Here is a 26,868-nt window from a genome sequence, read left to right on the forward strand (position 1 = left end):
GGCCTTAAAGTTCTCTGCTTGTTTTCCTCTCTTTTCTATTTCATACCAAGTATACATCTTTCCATGGGTCTCTGTGCACTTTTTAGCTTCTGCTTCCTCTATTTGCTGCAGTGTGCACATTTCTGCAACTTTTTTTTAATTAAGGGAATTTGCCCTTCAAGAGATTTTTTTCAGCCTACGAAAGGGTCTCTACCAAGTCTTGATAAATCTCTGCACTTTCCTGGTTAGAGCGGCCTGCATCATCAGGCCAAAGTAAATGTATTTCTGAACAGTTGCTGATTTTCCCCCCCACCCCATCAACTATATATTTTTATTTCTTCTAGAGCAGGGGTGGCTAACCTGAGCCTGAGAAGGAGCCAGAATTTACCAATATACATTGCCAAAGAGCCACAGTAATATGTCAGCAGCCTCCTCATCAGCTCCCCGCCCCCACCCCCAGTGCCTCCTGCCCACCGGCAGCCCCACCAATCAGCGCCTCCCTCTCCCTCCCCATGCCTCCCGCCCACTACAATCAGCTGTTTCACAGCATACAGGAAGCTCTTGGGGGAAAGGGGGAGGAGCAAGGGCACAGCAGGCTCTGGAGAAGGGGCAGGACCCTTGGGGAAAGGGGTGGAGTCAGGTCAGGACCTGGGGCAGAGCTGGGTTGAGCAGTGAGCTCTACTGGCATGTTGGAAAGTTAGCGCCTGTAGCTCCAGCTGCATATTAACTTCTGAAGAGCCGCATGCGGCTCCAGAGCCACAGGTTGGCCACCCCTGTTCTAGAGAGACTTCATTCCACAAATTTAGAAAACAAACTCAGTCTAAAGGACACCCAATCAATTCCCATTTGTGTTGTGATCCCATCAGACCTCACATGTTAAACCACATTGAGCTGGCTCAGTTCTTGGATAAGAGGCCTAACAGGAATGCCAGGAAACCTCAGGAAGTAGTGTTGGTATAGTCCGCACTATAGCTGGCACATTTTCTCTTATTTGCTATTGAACCACTGTGCTGGGATGGAGGTTAGCAGGCATTGTGCAGCAAGAGAAATCAAGTTCCTGACCACTTGTGACCATTAAAGATTCCATGGCATTTTTTTGTCATGTAGGAATGTTAATCCCAGAGTCTAGACCAAATTTCACTTAAGGATGTTAAATTGGGTCTGATCAGACTTCTTTGGTTATTTCTACTGTGCAGTAAAACACCTGCGGTTGGCCTGTGTCAGCTGACTTGAGCTCACATGTCTCAGACTGCAGTGCTATCAAATTTCAATGGAGAATTTCAATGTTTGGGCTCAGGCTGGAGCCCGGGCTCTGGGCTGGACTGAGGGTTCAAGACCCCAGGTTCCAGCCTGAGCCCAAATGTCCCCACTGCAATTTAATAGCCACACAGTCTGTGTCCTGTGGGCCCAAGTCAGCTGACACAGGCCAACCACAGGTGTTTAATTGCAGTATAGACATACCCTATGAAGACCCTTGCATTGATATCTTTATCTTTCTTGGTACAATTCCCTTGGTCCAAACCCTGCATTAACTTTTCCAAAAGACCAACCTCAGGAAAACCATGATAGTGTCCTTGCAGTTTTCCTGCAGGTGTATCTGGGTCCATCCTGCCTCCCTGCCTTCCCTCTTCACTTCTGGCTCAGCAGTGGTCTACTACCACTCACTTTTATATAGTGTCTTTGTGTGCTGCTAAAATCATGGCTGCATTTCAGTGCTGGATAAATGATCCCTCTCTATAATTTGCATGTCAGTTTAAGTGCTATGTGAACCTGTGGGCTGAAAAGCATATTATAAGTGTAAGATCTTTGTTTACTCCACTGAAGTCAATAGAGCTACAGGATTGTGACAGTGGCCTGAATAAAGCTAAAGTTCAGTTTGAAATAAATCTAAGTTTATTTCCTCATATACAGAAAGAACAAAGTTCAGGGGAAATTTCTGTAGTGTAACAATTATCAGCTTGTCTTACTGGAAACTTAGGGCAAAGAACATGGAATTGTAAATACCCCCCTTCAGAAATAGAATTGAAGATGTATAAACTTGGACGATAGTATGTGCATTAGAAAGTAAAGATGTAGGTGTTTCATTTTAAACTTTGGGAGAAGTGATTGGTAAAATCAAAGTGCAAATACTGTCAGTCATAGAAATCATAGCAAAAAATTGAATATGTCATGAACATGTTTTGTAACCAAACTATGGTATGGCCAGGGGAAAGAGGTGTGGATAGAGTGATACTATATTCCAATAATGCTTGGCATCCAGAAAGGTCCTTTAGGGACCATTACAGTAAGGTACATATGAGAGCAACCTTGAGGTCCTCTAAGTTGTGGTGGGGGCCAAAATGAGTTCAGCCAACCAAGATTGAAAGGAGTGTGTTTTAAAAGGTAAAGTAAAGCCACTTTTATTTCCACTGGGTATGCATCAAGCAGAGCTCAATTGCACCTAAAGAGAGAGCCCACTTCCTTTACATAAAATTACATGAAAATGTCTCAGCATTTCTAAGCTCCAAATGGGAAAATGTTTGGAAGCCATTATTGGCCTGACAGCATGTTAATAAATGTTAGTGCATTTATTCCTGAGTAAATGGCTTTTTGATCAATGTCCTCCAGAATCACCGTAGCTCTATAGCTAACTGATATCAAGATGTCTTGATAGATGCAGGCCACAGTATTCTTTCAGTGTTCTTCTTCCAGTCCAATGAAATGAAATATTACAGACTTTTTGGGTGCTTTTGTGTCAGTGAAGTAAGATACATGAATCTTTGCTGTACAAATATTAATTATAAAATGAAATATTAGATACTAAAATGTTACTGAATGTTTTAGGTTTGACATTTTGGTTTTTTCTTTTTCTCTTCTCTTATTTGATAACTGTTACACAGAAGTTGTGCCAAATAGGAAAAAGAGAGATTTTTTTTCTACAGTCATTATACATCTTTTTGTTAATTCTAAAAATGTTTACTAATGAAATGCTTTATGTTCATTGTGTTAATAAGGCTTCAGTTTCATAGATTTCATATAGTTTAAGACCAGAAGGGACCATTAGATTATCTATTCTAACCTCCTGCGTATCATAGACCATTAAATTTCACCCACGATATTTCAGTCCTCAGAAAACTAAATTGTTGTGAAAAGCTACATTAAAGAAAGAACAGAGCTAAACAAATAAATGTTCTTATTGAATCTCTTTAACCCTTTATGCCACTAACGTGATTTTATTTACATGATTACAAGAGTTCAGAAAGAAAGGGGTTAATAGTAAAGATTTTTATAGACATATTTAGTAACCATAGAAGATTTATATGCTAATAAAAATGCCAGTAAGTTTATTAGAGAGAGGTTAATTAGTAATTATGTGCAGGGAAGGATGCTATAAACCAAGTTCAAAATCCGTGATCTTTGATCTGCTATGATAAAAGCAAAAGTAATAGCTGTTACTTTTAACAGCTGTTCAACAAATAGAGGAGAAGAATTTGAGTCGTCTCTTACTGTAACATCTTCACAATGTCCAATTTCAGCGACTACTTACCTCTCATTGTCTTACTGTCGAGTGTTTTGCTGACTGAACAGGCTTCAGAACGTAAGAAATATTTAGGTTTCTTTGCAATATAGAAAAATGATGTTTTCAAGCAAAGTCCTGCTTACCTATTCACACTTTGTCCTAGTGGACAACATTCTTCTCTTGTGCTAGGTGGAAATGATGTTGAAATAGGAAAAAAGCAAAGATGTAAGGATGCTATTATGATAACTAACAATGTGTATATGTTATTAGAATTCTAGGCTTTTTGAATTCTGCAAGGTTATGATCATCTATAGAAAAGTAGGCATGTGAGATATAAAAATACCTGTCACTTTTGTTGGTAAAACTTTTGTCAGTCAGGGATGTGAAAAAGCACTCCCCCCGTCTGACAAAAGTTTCACCAATAAACGTGCCAATGTGGACAGCACTATGTTGGGGAGAGAGACTCTCCCATCAACATGGCTACTGTCGCTCATTAGTGGGGGGCTCATTATGCTGGCGTGAGAGCTCTCCCGCCAGCATAGAGTGGCTACCCAGGAGACTTTACATGGTCTCAGTCCTACAGGGTGCTCCAATACTATGGTCCCTAATCCAGCAAAGTGCTTAAGCATATATTTGTTTTTAAAGGAAATCCATCCCACCTCTATCTACATGTTAATGGAATTGCAAATCAGTTTGTTTGTTTGTTTATTTAACTCCCTTAATGTTTTCTCATATCTCTAAAAAAACAAAATCCAAATGTACCTTTACCTTTCTTTTTTTGTTCTCTAGGAGTCACTTCCATTTGTGTTCTGTCAGCTAATATAAGTTTGCTGTAGAAACAGTATTAGTCTTCTCCTTTGTTCAAATGCTCCCAAATTACTTCCTACCCTTCTCAGATCTTTGAGAAATTTCTGGTCTGTTGGAAGAATTGTACTTTGTTGGGGGACCCTTCCTTCCTTTTGCCTCCCCCCATGATATCTTATGTCCTCTCTCTTAATTTCCTACTTACTCTCCCTAAAGCAATGGAATAGATGTTCTTATTGCCTCTCTGGAGTCTGGAATCTAAGGGTATGCCTTCACTGCAGTTCACCTGGGTCTGAGTAGCAAGGTATGGGAAGCCTGGATGTGGCCTATCCATGATGCTAAGCGACACTTTATCTGTGTCCACATTGGCACTGCACTAACCCAGGCTAGATACTAGTATTTCTGGGGGGATAGCCCATGGTTCTTAGTGCTGCACTAAGCTGATCCGCTTTATGCGTTTTTTCCCAGTGTATTGTGAGAGAACTTGTATCCTCCCTGGGCTCCTGGACATAAGAATCCATAGCCCACCAATGCAGTAAACTAAAGTACTTCCACCTCTGTATGATCCTCACTTCTGTCAGCAGCCACCATTCCAGCAGATGCCAAGGCATGGCTCCAGCTCAGGATCATGACCTATTCTAGCTGTTGGCATTAATGCAACACCTGTTTTTACAACTGGAGGCAAAGAGAAGGCATTTCAGCAGTGACTTGTTGCCTGAGAATGAAGCAGAGGTCTTGGTTAGGAGATCATGCGGGCTGCATGCAGACATGGTGAAGGAGAGACATCTAATGTGAGCTTAATAGCTATGGAATTCCCATGCTGACCAGTGGTTCTGGAGCAGAACCACAGGCACAGAGTGGTTGGGACTACCTTGTCATGCATATGGGGATCATCAGCAGTGGCTCCAGAACTTCTGCATGAGGAAGGACACCTTCATGGAGCTACATGAGGAACTTGCCCTGACTCTTCAGCGCCAGGAGACACATGAGGGCACCCATACCAATCCAGAAGTGGGTTGCTATTGGCATCTGGAAGCAGGCTGCCCCATCCTGTGGTCTATCCATAGCTAGTGAAGATTGCTAATATCCCTGTGTCCTGGGGTTTATTTACCCTACGCTGGACCAGTGACCAAAGGGTTAGTACAGGCACTGCTGATTGGAAGTCTCACAGTAGCTGGGAAGCAGAGCGGCATGGTGGCTACCAGAGGAGTGAGCAGACTGAAAGGAGCAGCAAGCTACTCAAGAACTGCCCAAAGACAACATCCCAGGAGGAGGACAGGCAGGAGAGCTTGCAGAGATCCAGGAGAGGATAGGAAAAGAAGCTCAGGGTATTGTCAGAGTCAAAGAATCCTGATTCTGCTTACCTAGCTCGAGAGCCCTGAACTGGAACCAGGAGTGCAAGTAGGGAGGTACGCTCCAGTACGCAGTACCAGCAAGAGATTTTTAGTGGGTATGGAGTACTGGAAAGATTTGGGATGGCTAGGCCCCCCCCCCCCCCCAGAGGAGAGGTGGGGTGGAGCTGCACTCTGCTCCTTAAGGCTAGGGAGGGCATTCATTCTTTATATGGGTTTAACAGCACAATACATATGCTAACAAACTTAAACAAAGCCTTTGTTTAAGTTTGTTAGCATATGTATTGTGCTGTTAAGTTGGTCAGGAGCCCTCAAGAGGGGGACGGAAGGCGTTTAAACAGTGGTTTTGATTCCTGCTCCAGCCTCTGGACTTTGATGGGAGCATGCTAACCATGGGACTGAGGACTTTAAGGTAATCTGGAGCCTTCATATTTCCTTGATCCTTTGCAGATGGACTTATGAGTTGTATATGGTACAAAGACTGTTCTAGCCTGAAAAAACACACCCCTGAGCGATGCAAGTTTCAGCGCTGCAAAGTGGCAGTGCACCAGAGCTGGTAGCTACTCCCCTCGTGGGGCTGGGGTTTTTATAGCGCTAGGAGAGCTCTCTCCCAGCACTGGTGCCGCGACTACACAGCCATGTTGAAGCGCTGCCGCGGCAGCGTTTTAATGTTGGTAGTGAACATACCCTTAGATAAAGGTAAGCTGGCAGAACCTTAGTTTGGACATAAGAGGAGGCACTGATAGTGTGTTAAGGGAAAGTGGGGTGATTGTCCTTCCTATTCTTCTTTCATTTAAGAAGTTTTCAATTTGGGGTCCTGCTGGATCTTCAATGACACCTGGAAGTACAGGTGCCAGCAGGGGCCAAAAGCATTATTTTGCAACTGCATCTGTTAAACAGATGCAGTTGTAAAATATTAGACAGGTAAGGGGGGTGTCAGAGGGGACGGGGAGAGCGTGGGGGCCCCGGGATGAGGGCGGGGTGGGGAGGAGTCACATGGAGGGTCACATTGGGAGGTCACGTTGCCCCCCCCCCCTTGTGTCCCTTCCATGCGTGCAGTACCTGCAAGAAATGACAGCATTGACGGAGGTTACTGAGGAGCAGCAAGAGGCTGCTATTTACAGGGTCCCTGGCCTGGAGCCCAGAGTAGTGGGTGGGCCTGGGTCCCTCCCTACTCACCACAGGGGAAGTGGCTGGACTGTTGGACAGAGATACCTCCTCCCCTCTACCCCCGCCAGAAGGGGGAAACACTGAAGGAAACCTGGATGGTGACACAGCCGGAGGGGTGAGTCGCAAAGAGGACGCTGCAGTTCTGTGAGCTGAGAGAGAAGCCATAGGCTGGAACAGAAACAAAGTGCCGGTGTGCAGACAATGGACCTGGGTGTCGGCCTTGAGTTAATCCCGAGCATGACCAAGAGGAGGCGCTAGTCCGGCAATGAGAGTGACACCCCATGACATCATTACTTCTGCAGTCAAGATATACCCTAAGTGGCCATTCTCATTGTGACATCACTTCCTGCCATTGATTCTATACTTAGATGAATTTAGTATGCTATTGCAGTATCTTGATTTTGTCAACTGTCAACCAAAAATCTAACTAAAAAATTCTGTAATAAAGGTAAAAGTCTGATCCTCTAACAGGTTTTGCAGGCCTCGTGATTTCTGGTGTCTAGCAAGGTTTAAATGACCACATTGAGAGAAATTCAGATATGGCAACACAGTTATTAGATCATAATACTTGCATCTGATGGGTATATTTTACTGGCTAATGGAGGACAAATGAGACTGTAGGATACGGATTCAGAATAAAATAACTTGTGGAGGTAAGGCTTCATGTTTAAAAGGAGGAAATAATGAGGCTTCAAAGTGGTTCAGAACTATCAAACAGCAATTCTTATTCACTGGGGGGAGGAGGGGCAAGACTTACAGTTTAAAGATTATTTCACATAAATCCTGAGTTTCTGATGCAGACAAATATCCAGCATGCTCATCTGCATTACTTTACAGTTGAAGTGTTGGTTGTGTTTCTTTTAATTTACAGCCAGTTGCACTGACATTGCCGACTTTGGTAATTGCTTGGGTAATACAGAAGGCTTCTGTCCAAAGGATATTGTTTGCGGGTGTAAAGGCAACAAACCTTTTTGCAAGTAAGTATTTTGGATGTGCTATGTAAGTGAGGCACCTACAATATATTATTGCTAATAAAGTAAACGAGGACCCTGCAATCTGATCCATGAAGGTTGACCCCTGTCTTCTTTTGGGCTCTGCCCTGGCACAGATGGCTGTTCACAATAATCAGATTCAGGATCAGGTCCTAACATTGCTATATTTTACAGCATATGTAAGCCATAAACTTTATTGTTAAAGTTGCATAGAAGAAATATAACCCGCCATTTTCTCATGCTAATAATTGTCTCAAATATGTTCTGTTTTATCTTAAGCTTGAGCAAAATCTGTTTAAGTACAAGAATTTAAGATGCTGTTTTTTTGTGGGTGGGTAGCTCAAAAACAGTAGAACTTGAAGGCAGAGGCTTTAAAATATAGGAGCCTACAGTTAGGTTTTTACATCAACATTTAGGCTCCCCCAAGTGGTCTGATTTTTGAAAAGTGCAGAGCAACCATTGGTAGGAGTTGCTGAGTGGTCAGAACTTTTGAAAATTAGGCCACTTATTTGGGAGCCTGAATGTACATATAGACGCCTAAATTTAAGTTAATATTTTTAAAAATCTTGACCCAAACTTCAAATGCCACATGTGTTTAGTCTTAATTGTCTGGGGTATTGTAGTAAAAATAACAACTGAATCATGCACAGTACAAAATTTCTGCTAGCTTAGGCAAGGCCATCTCTAGCTATTTTGGTGCCTTATGCAACCCCCCGGGCCTGCACGGGGGGAAGTGGGGAGGGCTGGCCCCAGGCCTCCATGGGCGCGAGCAGGGGAGGGGACTGGCCCCAGGCCTCTGGGGGGGGGGGCCTGTGTGGAGCCTCACCCCAGGCATCCATGGGAGGGGGGTGGGCTTGCCTCCATGGAGGAGGGGGCTGGCCACTTCCTGCGGGAAGTGGAGTGACCTGGCCCCCAGCCTGCTCCGCTCCCCTGGCTCCCAGCCGTGCTGCCGGCAAGTGCTGAGGGGCGGTTTCCTCCTCCCCCTGTGTCTGGGAGCCAGGGGAGTGGAGCAGGCTGGGGCCAGGTCGCTCTACTTACCACAGGGTGAGTGCAGGGTCTGGCCTGGCTGCAATCTTCAGGGGAGTGGGGGGCGGAGCAGGGACAGGGCTGGAGCAGGGGCTGGAGCAGCACCCAGCTGTGCAGGACACCAGGAAATTTGCCCCAAATTTCCTGGTGCCCTATGCAGCTGCGTGCTTTGCGTAAGGATGGCTCTGAGCTTAAGGCTTGGTCTACACTAAACCCCCAAATCGAACTAAGGTACGCAACTTCAGCTACGTGAATAACGTAGCTGAAGTCGACATACCTTAGTTCGAACTTACCCCCGTCCAGACCCGGCAGGCAGGCTCCCCCGTCGACTCCGCGTACTCCTCGCGGCGAGCAGGATTACCGGAGTCGACGGGGAGCACTTCTGAGTTCGATTTATCGCGTCCAGACTAGACGCGATAAATCGAACCCAGAAGTTCGATTGCCTGCCGCCGAACCAGCGCGGTAAGTATAGACAAGCCCTAAGAGTGGTGTTACAATTCTGTCATTATGGAGTACTGTAAATGCATAGTCAGGAATGCTCTTTGTGGGTGCAAGGGTTTGCCTGTATTGAGCCAGTTGTAGGACTGAAGCCATAGCTTCCTTTTAATTCTGTTTTCTGCCTGCTTCCTCTAACCCCACCCTCAAAAACAAACAATTAAACACAAGAAGACATTGCCTCTCCCCATCCCCCCAAAAAGGCAAACTACATGCCAAAATTTAGGTTAATGCAATATTCCTTACAATTTTAAATACATAGGAAAAACAGAAGAAAGTTTCTCATACAGTAATAACATTAACTCCCCCATTTTGCATAATTTTATGTTCCTAATTTATTTTGATTTATGATATCACACAAAAGTGTGTACCTAAGGCACTAGATGCTTTTTACATCCATTAAAATACACTCTTTAAATGAGACTAAAACTAGCGTCCTCTTCTCATCCTCAAAATCATCTTTCCTTTTTAAAGATATCTAGCCATTTGAGCTGAAAATATAAGTACCAAATTAATCTTTTGTATCCAGCATATTAGTCCTTTATGTGGCATGTACTGTAGTCAGTCTCTGAAATGTTTTGCTACAGAAAGTTATTAACTCAAATACCAGAGTAGGATAACTTTATGGCCATGAATCACATTTATAGCTATGCAAATTGAGATATTAATAATGATAATCTAATGCCATGTATTGGGGCACAATCTGATCACCTACAGGATTTGGGAAAGAATTTCTCCCATATGCAGTTATAGCATTGCCCAATTGATTAAACAAATGAAATGGGGCAACTCCTGGAGGTAGAATACCTAATTAGATGGATCAATATGGCAAATCATATATGCCTACATTTCAGCTCAATGCAATTTGAAAATGACAATATACTACATTAGAGAGACAGGATGGGTGAGGCTACAGCTAAACACAAGGTTTAGCATAAGTAGTTAAATATGTAAAATATGTGTTAACTATTTATGCTAAGCAATCTGTTCCACCTTGTGTTTAGCTGTGACACTGAGTACATTTCCTGGACCTGAAGAAGAGTTCTGTGTAAGCTCAAAAGCTTGTCTCGCTCACTAACAGCAGTTGGTCCTATAAAAAATATCACCTCACTCATCTGTCTCTCTAATATCCTGGGACCAACACAGCTACAATATACAACATTGTGAAAATTGATATTTATAATGAAACATACAAATCCACTTTAATCTAAATTAAAAAGTATGGCTAAGCAAAGTATTCTCAGTGGAGGGGCTCCAACTATGGAACAAACTTCCAGAGAGCATTAGGCAAATCCAGAGTCTGAATCTCATTAAAAAGCAACAGAGGATCCTGTGGCACCTTTAAGACTAACAGAAGTATTGGGAGCATAAGCTTTCGTGGGTAAGAACCTCACTTCTTCAGATGCAAGTAATGGAAATTTCCAGAGGCAGGTATAAATCAGTATGGCGATAACGAGGTTAGTTCAGTCAGGAAGGGTGAGGTGCTCTGCTGGCAGCTGAGGTGTGAACACCAAGGGAGGAGAAACTGCTTCTGTAGTTGGATAGCCATTCACAGTCTTTGTTTAATGCTGATCTGATGGTGTCAAATTTGCAAATGAACTGGAGCTCAGCAGTTTCTCTTTGGAGTCTGGTCCTGAAGTTTTTTGCTGTAAGATGGCTACCTTTACATCTGCTATTGTGTGGCCAGGGAGGTTGAAGTGTTCTCCTACAGGTTTTTGTATATTGCCATTCCTGATATCTGACTTGTGTCCATTTATCCTCTTGCATAGTGACTGTCCAGTTTGGCCAATGTACATAGCAGAGGGGCATTGCTGGCACATAATGGCATATATAACATTGGTGGACGTGCAGGTGAATGAGCCGGTGATGTTGTAGCTGATCTGGTTAGGTCCTGTGATGGTGTTGCTGGTGTAGATATGTGGGCAGAGTTGGCGTCGAGGTTTGTTGCTGAGGTTGATGGTCATCATCTGGACCCATGGGAAGGAGACCCTGGAAGAATTCCACCATGATTTCAACAGCTTCCACCCCACCATCAACCTCAGCCTGGACCAATCTACATGGGAGACCCACTTCCTAGACACCACAGTACAAATAAGCGATGGCCACGTTAACACCACCCTATACCGAAAACCCACCTACCGCTATGCCTACCTTCATGCCTCCAGCTTCCACCCCGGACACACCACAAGATCCATCGTCTACAGCCAAGCGCTGAGGTACAACCGCATCTGCTCCAACCCCTCAGGCAGAGACCAACACCTACAAGATCTTCACCAAGCATTCTCAAATCTACGATACCCACACAAGGAAATAAAGAAACAAATCAACAGAGCCAGACGTATACCCAGAAGCCTCCTGCTACAAGACAGGCCCAAAAAAGAAACCAACAGAACTCCACTGGCCATCACCTACAGTCCTCAGCTTAAACCTCTCCAACGCATCATCAGTGATCTACAACCCATCCTGGACAATGATCCCTCACTTTCACAGACCTTGGGAGGCAGGCCAGTCCTCACCCACAGACAACCCGCCAACCTTAAGCATATTCTCACCAGTAACCACGCACCGCACCATAACAACTCTAACTCAGGAACCAACCCATGCAACAAACCTCGATGCCAACTCTGCCCACATATCTACACCAGCAACACCATCACAGCAACATATCTACACAGCAACACCATCACCTAACCAGATCAGCTGCAACATCACCGGCTCATTCACCTGCACGTCCACCAATGTTATATATGCCATTATGTGCCAGCAATGCCCCTCTGCTATGTACATTGGCCAAACTGGACAGTCACTACACAAGAGGATAAATGGACACAAGTCAGATATCAGGAATGGCAATATTCAAAAACCTGTAGGAGAACACTTCAACCTCCCTGGCCACACAATAGCAGATGTAAAGGTAGCCATCTTACAGCAAAAAAACTTCAGGACCAGACTCCAAAGAGAAACTGCTGAGCTCCAGTTCATTTGCAAATTTGACACCATCAGATCAGCATTAAACAAAGACTGTGAATGGCTATCCAACTACAGAAGCAGTTTCTCCTCCTTTGGTGTTCACACCTCAGCTGCCAGCAGAGCACCTCTGGAAATTTCCATTACTTGCATCTGAAGAAATGAAGTTCTTACCCACGAAAGCTTATGCTCCCAATACTTCTGTTAGTCTTAAAGGTGCCACAGAACCCTCTGTTGCTTTTTACAGATTCAGACTAACATGGCTACCCCTCTGAGACTTGAATCTCATTAGAAAATGCTGCAAAATCTTCAAAAAGGCATTTCTACCACAAGCATGACATTCATCACACTGACACACCTTCTACAGAAAAAAAACTGTAAATAGCAAACAAAACCCTGAAAGAAACCAGCTTTAAAAATAAAAGTGAATTAATAAAAAAAAAATTATAAAAACCCTACCCCAAGCAGAGTTTTTACCCTGAAAAGGCAGAAGAGCCAAAGACTCCATGAAGTTCCCTATGGACTTTGCTATTGCTGTTGATTTTACATGGAAAGTGCACAGATACAACAGTGGTGAACAGCGGTATAAAACTTTAAGATCGATAATGCTTGGATTAATGTATTGGATTAAAGTAATGGATCTGTGGACTCCTGACATACTTCACTCAATAACAGAACAAAATATTTTATTTTTTCTGAATTATTGAAGGGGTTTTTTTTTAATTAGAATATAGTTCCTTTTAAGAAACACACTTCCTTTTTTTTTTTTTAATTTGGCAGATGTCCTTACTTCCGAGGCCTCTGGGGAGATTACTGGTACATGGGTCACAAATGTGAACAACTCTGGAATACTTTGGACTTGATTTTAGTAACTGTACTTCCTGCAGTAGCACTGGCTTTCCTAGTTGGTGTAATAATACAGTGTGTCTACTACTGTAAAAACAAGTCAAATAAAAGTGTTAAAGGAGCTAGGTAAGTTATTTTTTTTTACATAATTAAATGTTTTTGCTGATCAAAGAAATGAATCTAGAAATAATTAACTCCTTATTTTATGTATATGTTGGACGACTTCAATAGAGGATCATATTTTTTTACAAATCAACTCAAAAGAATTGTGTGGAAGAGTTGGTCTCAATATAATGGAACAGATACCCAAACTTTGTGTGACGTGTAAAGCAAAGCAAATCCTGGTATTTGAATTTATTTGCAGCTTCTGGTGATTTAAATTAACAGTGTTTACAGTCCAAAATCTCCACCCACTTTGTATCTGATCTACTTTAAGACTAAATCAAAAAACATTATATCAAAACTAGGGTTGTCAAACTATTTTTAAAAATTGCGATTAATCGTGAGATTTTAAAAAATCGTGATTAATCACAGTTTTAATTGCTAATTCTGTTAATAGAATACCATTTATTTAAATATTTTTGGGTGTTTTCTACATTTTCAAATATTGATTTCAATTACAATACAGAATACAAAATGTACAGCGCTCACTTTATATTATTTTATTACAAATAGTTGCATTGTAAAAAAGTAAAAGTAATTTTTTCAATTCACCTCATACAAGTACTGTAATGCAATCTATATCGTAAAACAGCAACTTACAAATGTAGATTTTTGTTTGTTACATAACTGCACTCAAATAAAACAATGTAAAACTTCAGATCCTACCAGTGCATTCAGTCCTACTTCTTGTTCAGCCAATTGCTAAGACAAACCAGTTTGTTTACATTTACGGGAGATAATGCTGCCCACTTCTTATTTACAATGTCACCTGAAAGTGAGGACAGGCATTCACATGGCACTGTTATAGCTGGCGTTGCAAAGTATTCACGTGCCAGACATGCTAAACATTTGTATGCCCCTTCATTCTTTGACCACCATTCCAGAGGACATGCTTCCACGTTGATGACGGGTTCTGCTCGATAACGATCCAAAGTAGTGTGGAATGATGCCAGTTCATTTTCATCATCTGAGTTAGATGCCACCAAGTTTGATTTTCTTTTTTGGTGATTCGGATTCTGTAGTTTCTGCATCGGAATGTTACTATTTTAAGACTTCTGACGACATGACATCGTCCCTCTAAGATTTTGGAAAGCACTTCAGATTCTTAAATCTTGGGTTGAGTGCTGTAGCTATCTTTAGAAATCTCATATTGGTACCTTCTTTGTGTTCTTAAATCAAATAACATGTGCTGGGTCGTCATCTGAAACTGCCATAATATGAAATATATGGCAGAATGCGGGTAAAATCACAGAGCAGGAAACATAATTCTCCCCAAGGAGTTCAGTCACAAATTTAATTAACACATTAGGTTTCTTTTAAGGAGCATCATCAGCATGGAAATATGTCCTCTGGAATAGTGGCCAAAGCATGAAGGGGCATACAAATGTTTAGCATGTCTGGCACATTCTATATCTCCACAATACAGCAGGCTCAATTTTGGCCTCAGTTAAGCCTCTGCAGCACAGTCCATGAAGTTGCACAGGTGTAAATGAGGGGGAAACTCGGCCCAACATTTGCAATTTACTTCAGCAAGTGTTTTTAGTTAACATCCACGGCCACTGAATACACTTTTATCATGATTAATTGGCATGGTACATACTAATCTATGCAGTTGAGGATTGTAATAAAGATTCAGTGTTCTTAATCTATATCAGGGTTGGCAACCTTTTAGAAGTGGTGTGCCGAGTCTTCGTTTATTCATTCTGATTTAAGGTTTCGCGTGCCAGTAATACATTTTAATGTTTTTAGAAGGTCTCTTTCTATAAGTCTATAATATATAACTAAACTATTGTTATATGTTTAGTAAATAAGGTTTTTAAAATGTTTAAGTAACTTCATTTAAAATTAAATTAAAATGCAGAGCCCCCCGGACCGGTAGCCAGGACCCGGGCACTGTGAGTGCCACTGAAAATCAGCTCGCATGCCGCAGGTTGCCTACCCCTGGTCTATATTGTACCTGTGTACAAGGGAGAAGGAGGACCTAAGTTTTTCATAAAAGACATGTTCATGAACATACTCCACATCACGGTTTGTTTTTAATTTCAGGAAACAGGCAAGACAAACAAAACTCGAGTCACAGCATAACCCTGTGTTTGTACCTGAGCTGGGTGATAACTCAAGATATGTTTCTCAACAGCAGTGGGCTAAGGTAAAAAAGTGAAATATTTGCCATCTAGCTTGTGTCACATGCACCCATTTCAAGTGGAAATCAGATGTGATTTTGTAATGTTCAATGTATTGGTGAATAGTATTTGAAACAGTATTTGCAATACATTTTTGTAGGCCAGTATGTTAAACAATCAGGGCTTAAAATCTGAGTTTGTCTTCATTCACCCAGTGCTTGATGCTGCCTTGCATCCAAGCAGTGCAGGTGAGAGGAGGAAACAAGCCAGCATTAAAAGTGCAATGAATACAGGCAAGTATGTGTGAATATAGTGCTTGTGAAAAACAGATCCTCAGTTTATCTACAGAACAGGTACTGCGAGGACAGCAGTAGTGCAGATTTCCACTGCTATGGTCTGCCAGTGTGTCTCAACACTGACCTCTAAAAATAGTTAGCTCAGGTTGCTGAGAAAGTGCTTTGCTTTCCTATTCACTTTACTTATTGCTTTTCTAACAAACATAAATATACCCGTATGCAGTGTTGTTGTTTCCATGTTGGTCCCACAATATACCTGTCATGTTGCAATATGAGGCACACACCTGCATTGTCATTACTGTAAATACAGAGTAAAATTGTTTGCCTGCAAATTTTAAAAACATGTTAAGTTCTGCATGTACAAAATAGATATGTTTACAAATTTGATGGGCGCATTTAAGGAAGCCTAGCAAGGATTTGTTCCATACCGTCTCTCTTGAAATATGTATCTAGAGACAACAGCTCAAGCTCTATGGTCGTGTTCTGTTGTAATGAAGATCTATCGGGGCAGATTCTTAGCTGATGTACTAGCATAATTGCTTTGAAATTAATGAAGCTATACTAATTTATACTTGCTTAGGGCCTGGCCCATAATGAAAAAAGATAATGTAATGCCTTAAAATTGGATACAATGAAATCTTAGACTAAAGCTGTATATAAGCTATGAATGTAAGTATTTCTTCCAACTGTATTTAGTTTGCCTTTCAATTTATTCTAGGTGAAGGGCTAACCTCTGGGTAAAACTGTAATAGTGTGGCCCTTCTTTCTCCTGCCACGTATGTTGTGAGACTTCTCATCTACAGACACTTCTGTGGGGTGGATTGGTTGGCATTGGCTAGCCAGCAGAGTATGGTTATGCATAACGTAATTTTCAGTTTGCCTCTGTTCTTCATTCCCTAGATGAACAGTCAAGCATGTGATAGGACATATGTACTACATACTAAGAAGTTTTACCATAATTCATAATATAAATTCAATTAAAATACACAGTGTATCACTGAATTAGTATTGAGGCTGGAATACTTTAAACAACCACTTCCTGTTTTATAATTTTATATTTGGAACAAGGATGAGTCAAATCCTAAATTCACATTGAAGTGAACGTGCAGCAACGTCTTTTACTAGTTGGCTAAACTGACCTGAAGCACAGAAGTTACATAAAACTGGCCCAACGGCACACTGTGAGTCAATGACAGAGTCCTGCCTTCGTTCTGGGATACATTCTTTAGGATAGTATCTAAACATTTATATGGCACTCATCACCATTGTGTCAAAGCGCCTCACAATCATTTTAATGAATTTTATCTTCACAAACTCCTTGTCAAACAGGGTAAATTAAGAGTAGCCCAAGGCCACAAAGGAAATCTATGACTGAGCTGGGACTTAAACTCCTGAGTGCCAGTCTATAGTGTCCTACTCACTAGACCATCCCTCCTATGCCAATATCCCACTCCTGACTCACAACTCTGTTCTCTAACCATAGACAACACAGTTTCAGTAACAGAGATTGCCACTTGTACTAGCCAGCAACGTAAAGAAGAAATGGCTATATAAACTTTCCCTGTATGAGATAAGGGACAGACAGGAACTCACTGTAATTTCCATATTCTCTATTTCTTCTTCGAGTGATTGTTCATGTCCATTCAACCAGGTGTGCACGCAGTGCATGCACGCCAGCCAGAAGATTTTTTCCCTTAGCGTCCGTAGGGTCGGTCTTGGCTGGCGTCAGTGTATCAGCCAGCCCGAGACGTTCTGGATGGCATTGTAACCCTCCCCCGCCTGGTGTTGGACTCCCTTCTATGGTGGCTCGACCCGCGAGTGGTTTGTGCGGGAGTGCCTTTTGCCAGCCCTCAACCCTCTCTCTCTTTGGTGACGGACACCTCGGACCTGGGCTGGGGAGCTCATCTAGGGGATCTCAGGACTCAGGCCTCTGGTCTCAGGCAGACCTCGCTCTGCACATCAATGTCAGAGAACTGAGAGCAGTGCACCTGGCATGCCATGCTTTCAAAACCCATATAGCAGGCAAGCGCATATCAGTCCTCACGGACAACACCTCGGCAATGTTCTATATCAACAAACGGGGGGTGCACGCTCCTCTCCCCTGTGCCGGGAAGCCCTCTCACTGTGGGACTTCTGCGTAGAGCACTCAATCCACCTGCAGGTGTCATACCTCTCAGGGGTTCAGAACGCGCTGGCAAACAGTCTCAGCTGGACCTTCCACTGCCACAAGTGATCCCTCCAGCCAAACGTGGTGAGCTCAATCTTCCATCTCTGGGGCATTCCCCAGATAGACCTGTTCGCCACTTGCAGCAAAAGGAAATGTCAGCTATTCTGCTCCCTCATGAGTCACAGCCTGGGGTCCATCGCGGATGCCTTCCTCCTCCCGTGTGAGGGGGCTGACTGCTCTATGCCTTCCCACCAATTCCGCTGGTTCACAAGGTGCTCCTCAAGACCCGCAGGGACCGGGACCGAGTCATACTAATAGCACCGGTGTGGCCACGCCAGCACTGGTTCACGTCGCTCCTGGGAATGTCCGTAGCGGCACTGCTTCCTTTACCGCTGGTTCCGGATCTGATCACGCAGGACCATGGCCGACTCCAACACCCAAATCTAGAGTCGCTCCACCTCGTGGCCTGGATACTCCATGGCTAAACACCACGGAGCTGGCCTGCTCGGACCAAGTCAGACAGGTCCTCCTTAGTAGTAGAAAGCCCTCAACCAGGGCAACGTACCTTGCCAAGTGGAAGAGATTTTCCATCTGGGCGGGACAACGCAGTCAGCCGCCATTGCTTGCCCCCATACTGTTCATACTGGACTACCTCCTTCACCTAAAACAACAAGACCTGTCCCCGTCATCAATAAGGGTCCACTTAGCCACCATCTCCTCCTTCCACCTGGGCACTGACGGCTTCTCGGTGTTCGCAAACCCTTTAGTCAGTCATTTCCTCAGGGGCCCCCATTCGCATCAGCCTGTCCTTTCCAGACTTAGGGGCCCTCCATTTGAATCACTGGCGACATGCTCCTTGCTCTATCTCTCATACAAGGTCACGTTCCTCGTGGCAATCATCTCGGCTAGATGGGTATCGGAGCTCAGAGCCCTTACGTCCGAGCCCCCTTACACAGTTTTTCATAAGGACAAGGTCCAACTCAGACCTCATTCGGCCTTTCTCCCCAAGGTTGTCTCCCAGTTCCACATGGCCCAGGACATCTTCCTCCCAGTGTTCTATCCCAAGCCACACTCCTCCGATAGGGAGCGCAGGCTGCACTCACTGGACGTACGTAGGGCCCTAACCTTCTACATAGAGAGGACTAAGTCGTTCCAGAAGTCCGTCCAACTCTTCGTGGCCGTGGCGGACAGAATGAAAGGTCTCCCTGTCTCTTCTCAATGTATCTCGTCATGGATCACATCCTGCATTAGGGAGTGTTACGGCCTGGTGAGAGTGCCCGCCCCGCCAATTACCACCCACTCTATCAGGGCCCAGGCCTCCTCGGCGGCGTTCCTGGTGCAAGTCCCTACCCAGGAAATCTGCAAGGTGGCTACGTGGTCATCGATACATTCATGACGCACTATGCAATTACACAACAGGCTAGAAACAATGTGGCCTTTGGACGCGCTGAGCTCCAATCAATGCATGACTCTGACCCCACCTCCTGACCTTTGGCTTGTGAGTCACCTGGTTGGAATGGACATGAACAGTCACTCGAAGAAGAAAAAATGGTTACTCACTTTCTCGTAACTGTCGTTCTTCAACATGCGTTGTTCATATCCATTCCAATACCCACCCTCCTACCCCTTTGTTGGAATAGCCAGCAAGAAGGAACTGAGGGGATGGAGTGTCGGTAAGGCCCTATATTGGGCGCCATGAAGGCGCCACTCCAAAGGGCAGTCAGGCCAACCCTACAGACGCTGCTAAGGGAAAAATCTTCCAGCTGGCGTGCTCGCGGTGCGCACACACCTGGCTGGAATGGACATGAACAACACATCTCAAAGAACAACAGTTACGAGAAAGTGAGTAACCGGTTTTTTTTCATTTGGACCTGTGCATGTAAGTAATCTCATTTACAAACAACAAATCTGGCTGCCTGAGAAATGAAAGCAGATATCTGCCATGATAAATGCATTGGTAAAATATTTTAATAGAAAATCATTTATTTTTATCACTTAACAGAAATACATAAGGCAGAGTTTTTCTTTCACCAGTAGATGGTGCTGTTTGATTTTTTTTTTTTTTTTTTTTTATAATTATTGCTGAATTTGAATCACAGAATATCAGGGTTGGAAGGGACCTCAGGAGATCATCTAGTCCAACCCTCTGCTCAAAGCAGGACCAGTCTCCAGACAGATTTTTGCCCCAGATCCCTAAATGGCCCCCTCAGGGATTGAACTCACAACCCTGGGTTTAGCAGGCCAATGCTCTACTACAGATGCTAACTTTATCTTTTCTTACTGAAGTAGTAAATAACCTATCTGTCAAATGAAAAGTATAAGTGCTACAAATTAGGAATCCACTTCTGCAGCCCTTACTCGTGTGAGCAGTCTCACTAGAGATGTAAGAGCAACTGCATTATGCCATCGTTCACCTCCATGGTATTACCTTATAATGAAATATTTCTTCAAATTGTTAGTTTCTAAAAACCAAAAATATTACGTTAATGTGTTAACTATTTTAAATTAAGTTATTACAGCAAAAGAAGGCCAGATCCTAATCTATGCTATGTCCTTATTATGATACCAAAGCAGTAAAATGGCCCTATAAAACTGCCATAAAGGAGAAGCTAGCTGGTGAGTTTCCCATTGTGGGGAATACCCAGGTGGTGTAAAGATGGCATAGGGGGCATGGCCAGTGTGCATTGTAGTCCTGAAAATCCCTGCTACTGTAATAGCCCTATTGCCCTGAGCAATTAGCCAACATTTGGGGCCTTGTTGCGTTGTTTACATTGGGAGGGGAGAGTGATGATATAAGTCAGGTGTTTCTTTGGTGCAATCCTGTTTATTTACAAAGAATGGAGACAAAATCCTGTTTACCTGAACACAGTAGCAACAAACAGGGGCAGTTTTCTTGCTTATTATTTGCAAGCCTGCCTTTTCAGCCAGCACTTTGCTCAAAAGAAGCTCTTTTGGCTTCCTCTCCGGGCCATGCTACTTGTACTTCTCTCACTTTCCTGACTGCTTTCAGTTGGCTTTCTGCCTTTAAAGGGGAGAAAGACACACCTCCTTACCTACACACTTACCTGCAATCCAGTCAATGCCCCAGCCCCTCCATTTGTAATCAGTCCCATGGAAATCCCACTTTTTCTCCCTTAGTTCATTCGTGCTCAGGTTTTCCATGTGGCTGATGCTTTGGGCAGTGGCTTCTATTGTTTCAGCTATCTTATTCCATAAAGGAGCTTACTTGCTTTTTCCATTTATCCAGAATGAAGGATGGTCAGCATGCCCCTCAGCTGCAATTAGATATTTTATTGCCCACAGATCAGACTTGCTTCCTGGAAGCTACCAACACCCTCCAGCACAACAGCCCCATTGGGGTTATGAATTAGAGTATCCCTAAGTAACTATGCCTCTGGGTGGTGATTCTGCTGCAGATGCTAACACTCCAATAAAGAAAATATTGACAGTCTAAGAAATAGAGAAAACTAAAAGGATGCCGCTGACATTAGTTGGATATTTGCCTAAATAAGGAAACCAGAACCAATGCTTTCATGCATTAGACAAAATTGGACCAGTCAAAACACTAGAAACTGTACATTTAGGGACACTGGCAGGGAGATGGGCCATATAATTCTTCCCTCCAGATGCTAGTGTGTTAAGTTAACAAGTTGCTGATGATCCTGACTTGTTGTAGCTTTAGAAGAGGAAACATAATTTGAACTTGGTTGCCACTACAGAGTACATATTTTGATTCTTCAGATTGCTCCCTTTCCTGCTGCATGAAAACGATGCTCTGGTGTTTTGTCATTCCCTTTTTAGGAGAGGATCTCTCTGCAAAACCAAAAGATACTGCATTAAAAACCAGCGACTCTACAATTACTCACACATATTAGCCCTCCACTCTACATCCTCTTCCTTCTCTCTCTCTCCCCCTCCATAATACATTTGATGAAAAAGAGAAACACATTTAAAAAAAAAAAAAAAAACTAACATGAAAATGACCCTCACTATGAGTCATTTTGTTGACTTATTTGTCTTTCATTTATACTGGGAGTAAATTAGGAGTAACTGATATCAGTGGAGTTGCATTGTTATAATACCGGTGGAAGAGGAGCATCAGGTCCATTGAGCCTTATTTGTTATGTGGAATTTACACCTATTATAATGTTAATGAATTGATAGTGACAAGGGTGATTATACTATCTCCACAACAAATACACTAAAAGGGAGTTTTATAATTGGTAAATGAATTGATAGAATTATACAAGTGTAAACACTAAATTTTTAAAATCAAAGTCAAAGTTGCTAGCAAGTTGCACCTGATGAGTTACTTTTGTAAACATACTGTTGTGTTCTTGGTGTGTAAAGCCTTCGCTTCTCATCTTTCTTATACAGGATGACTGGACCACCGAGAATATTAAAATGCCAAAAATTCAACTGCAAAGCCAAAGTTTTGGGCAATCACAGTCACCTGGTGAAGTAGAAGTTTACAGGTATGCTGTGCTTTTGTCAGACCTTCTTTTCTCATTTTCTCTCCAGACTTGGTCCTTGGCTTAGAGGGTGAAAGAATCACTATGTAACTTTATCAGTGGTATAGGAATTGCCATACAGGATCAAATCATTAATCCATCTAGTCCAATACCCTACCTCTAACAGTAGCTAGTACCAGATATTTCAGAAGATGCAGAAAACCCATAGTGCACAGTTTTGGAAAAACCTGTCCAAAGCGGAAGTTTCCTCCTTACTCCCATCCACCCAGGATTGGCAGCTGCCTTGAAACCTGAAAGTTTCTCTCTCTCTCTCTCTCTCTCTCTCTCTGTAGATTGGAATAATGTGACTCTTCTTTCTCTTGTCTGGTGTATAAATGTCCAGTGCTTTGCTGAATCCTCGATGGCATCTATACGTGATAAGTTCCACTGGCTAATTATGTGTTGTATAAAAAAGTATTTCCTCTTATCAATTTAGAACCTTTCAATTTCATTGAATTTTCCTTATTCTTGAATTACGATAGGGTAAACAGAAACATATGATTTATCTCCTCTAAATCATGTATTATTTTGCATACCTCTGTTATCTTTTTTTATTCATCACTCCTCTAAATTATATTGTCTCATCATACTAAAGTCCCTCCATGCCTCTCTAATCATTTTCAGTTCCCATTTTAGAACCCCTTCTAAATCAGATTAAACTTATACTAAGAATTGATGTAAACTAAATAAATTTTATTTCTAATCACAGTTGAATTCCATTTGCTCAAGTTATGGCTTTGCACAAACATCTGAACAAATATTCTTTATTGTTACAGTCCTTCTTTTACATCCTCATTGCCTGGTCCAGTGGCTCTTCCCCTCATTACTCCACTACCTGCTTTTTCCTTCTACTCCCAGCCTGCACTCCCCTTACCTCTCCAGCCTTTTTTCTTTTTTTTAAGGCACAAAGCAGAATCTAACAGTTCTGTGACATTTTCTTTTAAGGATCATTGAAGTTCTAAGATATCTAAGTGTATTCAGGGGTTGCTATTATACCTGTTGCATTAACATTAATTGTACTTTTGAAGCTTTATATGCATATTATAATTTAGCAGCTACTGACTAGGTTGATCAGATACATTGTTTTAGAATTGTGAGAGTTTGGGAAAACTGGTGGGTTTTTCTCCTTTTGAACACTGTTCTTTGTCCTCTCATAACTCAAACCTGTTGTTGCAAATACTTCAGGATAGTTCTGTACGTTCATGTTCCATGAGAACTACCACATAGGACTAAATTTACCAAGTTAGAGTCTAAATCTTCAATTACTAGGTAATCTTAGTGTTTTCCAGATATCTATGAGGTTTGTCAAATGTTAAATTTTGTTCTTCTTCGAGTGATTGTTCACGTCCATTACACATTAGGTGTACGCGCGCCGCGTGCACGGACGTCGGAAACTTTTTCCCTTAGCGGCTCCCGGCGGGCCCCCCCCCTTCCCGCCAGAGCGGCGCCCCGCTCCAGGGTATATATATCCCTGCCGACCCGACCACTCCAGTTCCTTCTTACCGTCCGTGGCGGCGTTGGAACAACTCTGTCTCTCGTCTGAGAGTGTCCCTTAGCAATAGTCAATTAGAGTTCTAACAGTTATCAGTTAGTTGTTGTAGTGTTTAGTCAGTAGTTAACAACTCATTAGAGTACTTAAAGTTCCTGCCGGGGTTGTTTGTTCAGCCCCGGCACCGGCCCCGGGCGGTGGGGTATGCCACACGCCCAAGGCTTCAAGGCTTGTGCCACGTGCCGTAGGCCCATGCCATTGAGCGACCCCCACGCTTCGTGTCTTCGTTGCCTGGGGGAGGCTCACCAGAAAGAGCGCTGCAAGATCTGTAAGGCTTTTAAGCCCAGAACTAAAAAAGAGAGGGACTTCCGCCTTAAGCAGCTGCTCATGGAGACGGCGTTACAGCCCTCCACTTCGACGGCACCGTCTGCCTCCGTGCGGAGTGCCCCTGCCTCGGTGCGAGACCCGGCGCCGGTGGGTCATCCGAAGACCGCGGCACCGACACAGCGAGGAAATACACGACGTCGGTCGTCTTCGCCGGCGAAAGTGAAGGGCCAACCTAAGGCCCGAGGTCGCTCCCCGCACAAGAGGGCGGCACCGGTAAAGACCTCGAGTGCCCCTAAGGCCGATACGGCCCCAACACGGACCCCGGTAGTGGCTCCGGCGCCGAAGGGCCCGTCGAGCCCCGGGATGGGCGCGTTGAGCGAGGAGGAAGGGCTGGAGGAACTCGTGGAACAGCCCTCCACTCCGGACACGTTTGAGGCAGCTAAGGACCTCATTGCCTTGTCCGTTGAGGCCCCGGCACGCGCTGAAGGCGCCCTGCCTATGCTGCCGCGCAGAGGCAAGCCGTCGATGGTGCGCCCATCACGGTCGCCGTCCCGGCACCGTTCCAGGGACCGGTCCCGGTCGAGCTCCGCCTCGGTGGACTCCCGGTTGCCCTCGGCGCAGGAAGCACCGCAGCAGTCGGGCTTCAGCAAGCGGTCGGCACCGACTCAGCAACCAAGCACGAGTCGGCACCGCGAAGCATCAGCGGTTCGTTACCCGAGGCCGACCAGCCGTAGCTGTTCCCGGTCCCGAGATCACCGGTACCGTTCCCGGTCCAGGTCGGCAAGGCACCGTTCCAGATCCTGGTCGCGGAGGCGCTACTCCCCAAGACCAGACCGGCACCATCCGACGGCGCCACCGTGGCCTTCCAGATCACTGTCAGTGGTCTCGGGGGCTGACTCAGACCGATACGGCGGGTATGCCCATAGGTCACAGGACAGCAGGGACTACGGTCAGTCCCAATGGGGCCAGTCGAGCCAATGGCCATTCTGGACACCCTGGGCCTACCACCAACAAGGGCCCCCATCGAGAGCCTCGAGATCCGGGCCATCCCGGTACCGATCCCGCTCCCCGCGGCACCGCCCGCAATCGTATAGGGAGGCAACGGTCTCTAGACCACCGGAGCGGGAAGGAGTGGACTCGGCACCGAGTACGGTACCGTCCCAATCACACGCTGCGGGTCAGGCCGCAGAGGAACAATTGGCTGACGCAGGTTTACAGGACAATGAGGATGGGCAGAAGGCCCCGACCTCTTCCTCCTCGCCAGATGAGGCAGTAGCGGGCACACTGGTGTCCGGCCCTCCCCCGATTGACCACCGGGCACACCAAGACCTGCTTCGCCGGGTAGCCCTCAATCTGGGCTTGCAAGCGGAGGAGACTGTAGAGCAGGATGACCCCATGGTCGATATCCTGAGCCCAGAGGGCCCCTCCAGAGTCGCACTCCCCATTATACGGACAGTACAGTCCAACTATAAGACGGTGTGGCAAACACCGGCCTCCAGTGCTCCAACTGCAAAGGGAGTAGAGAGGAAATACTTCGCCCCATCTAGAGGGTTTGACTTCCTCTTCCTGCATCCATCCCCCTGTTCGTTGGTGGTCTCGGCGGTCAATGAAAAGGAGTGGCATGGCCAGCAAGCTCCTGCCCCCAAGGGCAAGGAAGCCAAGAGACTGGACTTGTTCGGGAGAAAAGTCTATTCTTCGGGGGGCCTTCAACTGAGGATCGCCAATCAGCAGGCGATTCTAAACAGACACAATTTTAACTCTTGGGCATCAGTCGCCAAGTTTAAGGACTCCCTCCCATCTGACGCGCATCAGGAGTTCAAGGCCCTGGTGGATGAGGGAATGGCAGTGGCCAAGACCTCTTTACAGGCCGCGCTAGACTCAGCAGACGCTGCGGCTAGAACAATTGCGTCAGGAGTCGTGATGAGGCGTTCGGCGTGGTTGCAGGCTTCAGGTCTCCCGCCAGAGGTGCAAACCACACTGCAGGACCTCCCGTTTGAAGGTTCGGGCTTGTTCTCCAACCAAACGGACGCCAGGCTGCATAGCCTTAAGGACTCGCGTGCGACCCTTAAGTCGTTGGGTATGCACACCCCGGTAACGCAGCGTAAACCCTTTAAGCCACAGCCACCACAGAGGCAATATCACCCTCACCCCCGGCACGAGCCTTACCGCCGTCGAGGCAGGGATAACAGGCGGAGACGTAACAATACGCCTAACCAAGGCCAGAGTCACGGCCAGGGCAAGCCGCAGCCGGGAAATAAACCAGGCTTTTGAAGCTACGAGGACAGCGTGCCACTTCATATACCGGATCCTCCTCTGGGTTTCAAGGACCGTCTGTCCCATTTCTACCGGGCCTGGTTGCGCATAACATCGGACCGCTGGGTCCTGCGCACAGTGAGGGCGGGCTATACCCTCCAGTTTTCCTCGCCCCCTCCATGCCATCCCCCTTCCCCGTCCCTCTTCAGGGACCCTTCTCACAAGCAACTCCTCATACAGGAGGTACAGACCCTTCTCGCTGCAGGAGCAGTAGAAGAGGTCCCTCTAGACCTAAGGGGAAAAGGGTTCTATTCCAGATACTTCCTGATCCCCAAGGCGAAAGGGGGCCTCCGTCCTATTTTGGACCTGCGCGATCTAAACAAGTTTCTGATCAAAGCGCGCTTCCGTAT

At 44.8% G+C, this 26,868-nt stretch overlaps 1 protein-coding gene across 1 annotated transcript in view; it reads left to right on the top strand.

Annotated features, from left to right (window-relative positions):
• Positions 1 to 3,265: 3,265 nt before the first annotated feature.
• The window catches only part of LOC117883386, a 38,904-nt gene continuing 15,301 nt past the window's right edge, over positions 3,266 to 26,868 (top strand). Inside the window, exons 1-5 of the mRNA XM_034782652.1 lie at positions 3,266 to 3,556; positions 7,676 to 7,781; positions 13,065 to 13,256; positions 15,339 to 15,441; positions 22,256 to 22,353. Coding sequence (XP_034638543.1) covers positions 3,481 to 3,556; positions 7,676 to 7,781; positions 13,065 to 13,256; positions 15,339 to 15,441; positions 22,256 to 22,353 — 575 coding nt within the window. The 5' untranslated portion in view covers positions 3,266 to 3,480. The remainder of the gene's footprint in view (positions 3,557 to 7,675; positions 7,782 to 13,064; positions 13,257 to 15,338; positions 15,442 to 22,255; positions 22,354 to 26,868) is intronic.

Source organism: Trachemys scripta, chromosome 9 (assembly GCF_013100865.1).
Source record: "Trachemys scripta elegans isolate TJP31775 chromosome 9, CAS_Tse_1.0, whole genome shotgun sequence".
NCBI classification, from domain to species: domain Eukaryota; kingdom Metazoa; phylum Chordata; order Testudines; family Emydidae; genus Trachemys; species Trachemys scripta.